Source organism: Chiloscyllium plagiosum, unplaced genomic scaffold (assembly GCF_037043375.1).
Source record: "Chiloscyllium plagiosum isolate Xiang-an unplaced genomic scaffold, Cpla_swu_hap1 HiC_scaffold_27, whole genome shotgun sequence".
Lineage (NCBI taxonomy): Eukaryota > Metazoa > Chordata > Chondrichthyes > Orectolobiformes > Hemiscylliidae > Chiloscyllium > Chiloscyllium plagiosum.
The window spans coordinates 15,710,949-15,719,382 of NW_028270165.1; the positions used below are offsets into that span (position 1 = coordinate 15,710,949).

Below are 8,434 nucleotides of genomic sequence, written 5' to 3' on the forward strand. Positions count from 1 at the left end.
GTAGGAAGGGGAAATAAAATGGGTGGTGACTGGGAGGTCCGGTCGGCCTCTGCGGACCCAGCTGTGATGCTCGGCAAACCTTTCCCCAAGTTTCTGCTTGGTCTCCCCAATGTAGAGAATACCACAATTTGCAAACACATGGCAAATGCAGTACCATAATGCGAAGTTATAGTCTTTGCTGTGGGGGAAAAAAACAGAAAGGAGGTGTATTGTTTAAAAGGAGATGTATTGGGTCGTGAAGAAAGTGAGAGCGGCAGATGATGGAGATCAGAGTTGAAAAGTATGGTGCTGGAAAAAGCACAGCAGGTCAGGCAGCATCTGAGGAGCATGAGAGTTAATGTTTCGGGCATAAGCTCATCAGGAATGATGTCTGGACACACCAAGGGGCCTCAGCGTCCTTCTACATCAGTCAATGCCAGTTGTCAGACAGGTGCAGCAAGCAATCAGCAAGGCAAGTGGTATATGAGCAAGAGGAATTGAGTTCAGAAGTGGGGGTGTCTTACTGCAGTTAGGGGGTCATTGAATATATTCAAGGCTGAACTCATCTGATTTTAGAAAAACAATGAAGTGGAGGAAGACAAGAAAATGGTTTTAAGACCAGTACAGAACAGTTCCAGAGTCATACAGCACAGAAACAGACCCTTCAGTCCAACTAGTTCATGCTGTCTATATTCACAAACTAAACTCGTCCTACCTGCCTGTGTTTGGCCCATATTCCTCCAATACTTTTGTATTCATGTACTTATCCAAATGTCTTTTAAATGTCAAACTGTATCCACCACTTCCTCTGAACATTCTTTCCACACTTGAACTACGTGTGAAAAGAAAATGGTGCCCCTTATGTTTTTTAAAAATGTTTCTCCTCTCACCTTCAAAATTTGCTCTCTGATCTTGAAACAGCCATCTTCGGGAAGGGCACCTGCCAATCACCTCATCCTTACCCCTCATGATTTTATACATCTCTTTAAGGTCACCTATCAACCTCGTATGCTCCAGTGAAAAAGTCCCAGCCTATCCAATTAGATATAGCTAGATTCGTAGGAGAAAGTGAGGACTGCAGATACTGGAGACCAGAGTTGAGTAGTGTGGTGCTGGAAAAACACAGCAGGCCAGGCAGCATCTGAGGAGCAGGAGAGTTAATGTTTCGGGTATGAGCTCTTCATCAGGAATGATGTGTGGCTTCATTCCTGAAGAAGGTTTTATGCCCGAAACGTTGATTCTCCTACTCCTCGGATGCTGCCTGGCCTGCTGTGTTTTTCCAGTACCACACTTCTCAACTCTGGTCTCCAGCATCTGCAGTCCTCACTTTTCCTAGTTGATCTTAACCTACTGCAAATCCTCTTGCAAGGTTGCCTACCTTGAAGAAGCTCTCCTCCTCCCTCTAAAATAGGTAGATTCGTATCCAGTTATGATCTGTTCAGTGTGGTGCATGCTCGAAAGACCAAATGGTCGACTCCTGCTCCCAATTCTCTCGCTGTGTCCAGGATAACAAGAGACCATAAGACAGGAGCAGAAATTAGGCCATTCAGCCCATCAGGTCTGCTCATACCACTCAATCGTGGCTAATAAGTTTATCAACCCCATACTCTCGCTTTCTCCCCGTAACCCTCAATCCCCTTGGCACTCAAGAAGTTACCTTGCTCTGTCTTAAATATCCTCAGTGACCTGGCCTCCATAGATTCACCGCTGTATGGCTGAAGAAGTTTCTCCTTATCTCCATTCTAAAAGGCCTTCTCTTTACTCTCAGGCTATGCTCTCGAGTCTTAGTCTCTCCGACCAATGGAAACATCTTCCCAACTTGCACTCTGTCCATGCTGTTTAGTATTCTGTATGTCTCAATTAGATATCCCCTGAGTTAATTAGCATGAACCAGACCCTTCAGAATGAGGTACAGCAGGGTTTAGATTCAACAAAGTGAGAATGGAGGGCTGTGGAATGGAGGTTTTCAGCTTTTAGGGAATATGAGAGGAAAGAGAGTTCACTCTAAATTAGAATTGATCGGATGAGCCAATGGGCCGAGGAGTGGCGGATGGAGTTTAATTTTGAGAAATGTGATGTTTACATTTTGGTAAGGAAATCCCGGCAGGACTGACACATGTAAGGGGAGTGTTGCGGAACAAAGAGACCTTGGGGTGCGGGTTCGTGGTTCTTTGAAAGTGGAGTTGCAGCTATATAGGAGAATGAAGATGGTGTTTGGTATGCTTTTCTTTATTGGTCAGAACATTGAGTACAGGAGTTGAGGTCATGTTCCTGCTGTACAGTATGTTGTTTAGGACACTTTTGGAATACTGCGTTTGGACACTATGGGCAATTTAGCATGGCAAATCTAAATCAAGGCCAGTAAGCAATGTCGTGATGTGGAAAGTGAACACCAGAGAAAGATAGAAAGGGACAAGGAGAATAAATTTACCAGCAATCAAAACTGGATTCTAAAGATGACAAAAATTGAAATTAAAAATGGTGTGTCTGAATGTGCGCTGTATTGTAACAAAGTGAATGAATTGACAGCACACATCGAAGAGAATAATTATGATCTGAGACTCCTTACATGGCTTAAGGGTGACAAGGATTGGATTCTGAATATGGAGGAGTAATCAAATGGGAAGCTAGGTAAAGGGTTGGCACTGCTAATCAAAGCACTGATCACAGGGTAGTCTGGTGTCAGCTTGAATTTCAGGTCCTGATTTCTCTATCCTCTGTTGATCTGCCTGTTCCCACAGAGTAAGATGTAGGTCTGTTCTCAGCTCTGCTGGATTTCTGCTGAAGCTTTGACCCGCTTTTATTCTTTCTGGAACAATAAAACATTCAGTTAGTCGCAACCCAACCCACAATCTCCCAACCTGTCAACCATCCAGACACATAGTGTAGTCATAGCAGGGAATCAAACAAGAAAAATGAAATAAAATTAGAAATGAATAGGTGCTCATGCTTAATGTTTGTTCGTGAGGAAGTAAACTAGAAATAGGGCTCTCCCAGGATTATTCAAGTGCCCCACATCTCTCCCTTGCATCTAAGTATTTGTACCCAGCTGCAATATTTACACCGATGGGAATAAAGCATCTGTTGTCAAATAGACATAGAATTTACAGCACGGAAATAGACTTTTCTCTCTCTCATTCACACACACACACACACACAGATACCTTCATGGGGGTGAATTTATGTTTGTGGCATTATATTTGCAGATTTGTTCTATTTTGCTCAAAAAATGCACAACCTGCAGGCAGTCAATACAAGTAATATTTTGTAAATTCCGCTGTGGAAACAGAACCAGTCTGACTGAAGATTGGGATACAGACAGACTCTGACCTCACACCTTTAATGCAGTGTTTGAGCTGAGATGTCACCTTTTGTTATAAAACCTTAAGTTATGTCGAAAATGGGCCTTACCTGAAGATCTGTGATTTACATATTAATGATAACTGCAAACCATTCTCAAAGATGAAAGACTTAATAATCCAGATACGTTCAATATATAATTGCAGTGGCAGGACACTAATGTTTTTCCATAAATTCTGTGCGTTATGATCTTATTCTCCACAACCACCTGATGAAGGAGCAGTGCTCTGAACACGAGTCCTTTCAAATAAACTTGTTGGACACTAAACTGGTGTTGTGATTTTTAAATTTGTCCAGGTTAGGGTAGATTGACCATGCTAAATTACCCATAGTGCCCAGGGATATGCAGATTAGGGTGGCTTGACCATGCTAAATTACCCATAACATCCAGGGATGTGCAGGTTAGGTGCACGAGTCAGGGGCAAATGTAGAGCAATGAGTGTGGGTGGGTTACTCCTCGGAGAGTCGATGTGGACTCGTTGGGCGAGTGGCCTGCTTCCACACTGCGGGGTGATTCTCTGATGGGAAGGGATTTTTTGCAAACAGTGCGGGCCAGCCGGTCGGCGGGCTGTCCGGAGCAGGCGCAGTGCGGGAACCCGCCGTCGTCATCACCCCGCCCCCTGTCCTCGGCTCTCGCTCCTCCCATTCATCCTGTTGATGACGTCACAACGCGGAAGTGGCCCGATCAGTTTCAGAGCGATATTCCCTCCCTTAAACAATGTTACAGTCCAGCAGGTTTAATTGGAAGCACACTAGCTTTCGGAGCGACGCTCCTTCATCAGGTGATAGTGAAGGGCTCGATCGTAACACAGAAATTATAGCAAAAATTTAGTGTGATGTAACTGAAATTATATATTGAAACATTGATTGTCTGTTAAGCCTTTCATCTATTACAGTGATAGTTTCACTTCTTTCATGTGTAAATCACAAAAACCTTTTTTTTGAAGTTGCATTCTCGGGTTAGCTGTTAACAATGGTGATAGCTAGACAATATGTTGAAGGTGTTGGCCCCCATCCTATCATCCGTCGACATTTCCGCCACTTCCAAACGGACCCCACCACCAGGGATATATTTCCCTCCCCTCCACTATCAACGTTCCGAAAATACCACTCCCTCAGTGACTCCTTCGTCAGGTCCACAACCCCCGCCAACCCAACCTCCACTCCCGGCACCTTCCCCTGCAACCGCAAGAAATGCAAAACTTACGCCCACACCTTCCCCACCCCCCCCCCCTTACTTCCCTCCAAGGCCCCAAGGGATCCTTCCATATCCACCACAAATTCACCTGCACCTCCACACACATCATTTACTGCATCCGCTGCACCCGATGTGGCCTCCTCTATATTGGGGAGACAGGCCACCTACTTGTGGAACGTTTCAGAGAACACCTCTGGGACACCCGGACCAACCAACCCAACCACCCCGTGGCTCAACACTTCAATTCCCCCTCCCACTCCATCAAGGACATGCAGGTCCTTGGACTCCTCCATCGCCAGACCATGGCAACACGACGGCTGGAGGAAGAGCGCCTCATCTTCCGGCTAGAAACCCTCCAACCACAAGGGATGAACTCAGATTTCTCCAGTTTCCTCATTTCCCATCCACCCACCTTGTCTCAGTCCCAACCCTCGAACTCAGCAGCACCTTCCTCACCTGCAATCTTCTTCCTGACCTCTCCGCCCCCACCCCCACTCCAGCCGATCACCCTCACCTTAACCTCCTTCCACCTATCACATTTCCAACGCCCCTCCCCCAAGTCCCATCTCCCTACCACTTTTTTTTAGCCTGCTTGGCACACTTTCCTCATTCCTGAAGAAGGGCTCATGCCCGAAACGTCGATTCTCCTGCTTCTTGGATGCTGCCTGACCTGCTGCGCTTTTCCAGCAACGCATTTTCAGCTCTGATCTCCAGCATCAGCAGTCCTCACTTTCTCCCCTGTGTTCTCTGTCTATCCTATGATGTTTAGATTGATTCTAATCTAAAAAGTAAGATCACGGAGTTTTACATAAATTCATGCAGTTTCTGAGCTCAGAGTTCTACATGAATGCATGCAGGTTTTGAGCAAAGTACAATGTAACCCTGCAAATACAAATTCACCCCACAAAATATATGTGTGCATGTGGGTCTTTGTCTGTCTGTGAGTGTGTGTGTGTCTGTCTGTCTGGGGTGGGGGTTGTGAGTCTGAGAAAGTGTATGTGTGTATGTAGTGAGTGCAGAGTGTCTTAAGTGTGTGAAGGGGTGCTTGTGTGAGTGTGTGTGTCTATAAGGGTTTGTGTGGGTGTCTGTGTGTACCTGTGTCCGTGTGTATGTGAGAGTGTGTGTGTGTGTGTAGGAATATCTGTGTGTGTGTGTAGTGCAATGGTGATCACCTGTAATGTGACATGAACCCAAGGTCCCGGTTGAGGCCCCCCCTATGGGTACCGAACTTAGCTATCAGCCTCTGCTTGACCACTTTTCTCTGCTGCCTGTCCCGAAGTCCACCTTGGAGAATGGTCACCCGAAGGTCCGTGGCTGAATGTCCTGGACCACTGAAGTGTTCCCCAACTGGGAGGGAACCCTCCTGTCTGTTGATTGTTGTGTGGTGCCCATTCATCCGTTGTCGTATCCTTTGCTCAGTTTCCCCAATGTACCATGCCTCCGGGCATCCTTGCCTGCATTGTGTAAGATAGACAACGTTAGCTGAGTCACATGAGTACCTGCCATGTACAAGGTGGGAGGTGTCCCCACACGTAATAGTGGTATCTATGTCCACAATCTGACACGTCCTGCAGCATCCACCATGACAGGGTTGTATGGAGTTGTCCTGAGAGCCGGGCAGTTTGCTACGAACAATGATCTGTTTGAGGTTTGGTGATTGTCTAAAGGCAAGTAGTGGAGGTGTGGGGAAGGTCTTGATGATGTGCTCATCCTCATTGATAATGTGTTGCAGGTCACGAAGAACATGGCGTAATTTTTCAGCTCCTGGGAAGTACTGAACAACGAAGCGTACCCTGTCAGTTGCAGCACGTATCTGTCTCCTGAGGAGGTCATTACGGTTCCTTGCTGTGGCACGTCGGAACTGGTGGTCGATGAGTTGAGCATCGTACCCCGTTCTTGTGAGGGCATCCTTGAGTACTTCCAGGTGTCCGTCACGTTCCTTCTCATCTGAGCAGATCCGGCGTATGCGTAGGGTTGTCCATAGAGCATGGCTATTTTAATATGTTTTGGGTGGAAGCTGGAGAAGTGTAGCATTGTGAGGTTGTCTGTGGGTTTGCGGTAGAGTGTGGTGCTGAGGTGTCCATCCTTGATGGAGACGCACGTGTCCAAGAATGAGACAGACAGTCGAGAGTAGTCCATGGTGAGTTTGATGGTGGGATGAAACTTGTTGATGTTACTGTGTAGTTTTATCAGTGACTCCTCGCCATGGGTCCAGAGGAAGAAAATATCGTCAATGTATCTTGTGTACAATGTTGGTTGGTGATCCTGCATAGAGAAGAAGTCGAGTTCGAACCTGTGCATAAAAATGTTGGCATATTGGGGTGCAAATTTGGTCCCCATGGCTGTTCCGTGTGTCTGGGAAAAGAACTGGTTGTCAAAGGTGAAGACGTTGTGATCGAGGATAAAGCAGATGAGTTGTAGGATGGTGTTTGGAGATTGGCAGTTGTTGGTGTTGAGTACTGAGGCTGTTGCCGTGATGCCATCCTTGTGGGGGATGCTGGTGTAGAGTGCGGAAACGTCCATTGTGACGAGGAATGTTCCCGGTTCGACTGGTCCATGGGTGCTGAGTTTCTGTAAGAAATCTGTAGTGTCGCGACAGAAGCTGGAGATCCCCTGTACAATAGGTTTCAAGATGCCTTCCACATAGCTGGAGAGATTCTCACATAGGGTCCCATTGCCCGACACGATGGGACGTCCCAGTGTGTTGGCTTTGTGTACCTTTGGAAGACAGTAGAAGTCGCCTTCATGAGGAGTACGTGGGATGAGGGCGCGTAGGGAACTCTGAAGGATTGGATCCAAAGTTCTGATCAGTGTGTTTGATTCTCGGGTGTGTTCTTTGGTCGGATCAGCTGGTAGTTGCCTGTAGTGTTCCTAGTTGTTCAGTTGTCGGTACACTTCCTTTCAGTAATCTGTTCTATTCTGAATGACAATGTCATCAAACCAGCAGATAAAGGAGGAGCCAATATTGTGATTGGTTTTGAGAGTGTTGATGGCATTGCGCTGTGAACGGGTGATGTTTTGCTCTACCTTGTGGGTACGGCTGATGAATCTGGCATTTATATATTTCCTGACAGTTTGAGCATACATGTCAAGCCCAGGGCAGCGGCCCTCCGGTGGGGTCCACGTTGACACTTTCTTTGGTCGCTCCTCTACAGATCCCTGTGATGACTGTTCCAGTTCATCAGTAGGATCACTGCCGGCACCTTGAAAGAATTCCCGGAGTCTTATTCGTCTGATGAACTCCTCTGTGTCTGCTGCCAGAACCAACGGGTCCATTTTGGTGGTGGGGCAGAAGTTGAGACCCCTCCGTTAGGCAACTCTTCACATTGGGAGGTTGGGAATCTGTTCACTTGTAGCAACTGGAGTGAATCCAGGGAGGGAGCAGACTCTGCAATCTCAGGTATGGGACTTAATTACCCGGGTGAGGAGGGACAGAAGGATGGAGTGGGTTTGTTTTCCCTAGCGTGCCAGAGTCTGAAGGGTGACCTTATAAACTTTTATAAAATCATGATGGGCATGGATAGGGTAACTAGACCAGGTCTTTTCTTTGGGATAGGGGAGTCCACAACTAGAGGGTAGTATGTTTCGGGTGAGGGCAAGGCAGATGGAGAATTAAAAGACTTAAGGGACAACTTTTTCACAGTGTGGTGCGTGTAAGAAATGAGCTGGCAGAGAAAGTGGTGGAGGCTGGTACAATTACACCACTTAAAAGGCATCTGGATGGCTATATGAATAGGAAGGGATATGGGCCAAGTGCTGGCAAATGTGACCACATTTATTTAGGATATCTGGCCAGTATAGAAGAGTTTGACCAAAGTGTCTGTTTATGTGTTGTATATCGTTGTGACTCTGGCTTGCCACCAACATTTGCCATGTCTATCAGTTCAGTTTCTCTCT

The 8,434-nt window shown here is 46.6% G+C and overlaps 1 protein-coding gene across 1 annotated transcript; it reads right to left on the minus strand.

Moving 5' to 3' along the window:
- Nucleotides 1–2,189: 2,189 nt before the first annotated feature.
- Nucleotides 2,190–7,284, minus strand: LOC148143223 (uncharacterized). Its single transcript, XM_087975697.1, has 3 exons — nucleotides 7,256–7,284; nucleotides 5,710–6,528; nucleotides 2,190–2,788 (listed from the first exon to the last, which is right to left on the minus strand). The coding sequence occupies exons 1-3, from the start codon at nucleotides 7,282–7,284 to the stop codon at nucleotides 2,674–2,676; spliced, it is 963 nt and encodes a 320-aa protein (XP_087831823.1). The 3' UTR covers nucleotides 2,190–2,673.
- Nucleotides 7,285–8,434: the final 1,150 nt, after the last annotated feature.

Coding starts and splice junctions, on each gene's coding strand:
- LOC148143223 (XM_087975697.1), bottom strand. CDS start 7,284: ATGAAGGCGACTTCTACTGTCTTCCAAAG. Junction 6,529..7,255: donor ACTTCTACTGTCTTCCAAAG/GTACACAAAGCC, acceptor ATATTAAAATAG/CCATGCTCTATGGACAACCC. Junction 2,789..5,709: donor GGGTTCATGTCACATTACAG/GTGATCACCATT, acceptor TTATTGTTCCAG/AAAGAATAAAAGCGGGTCAA.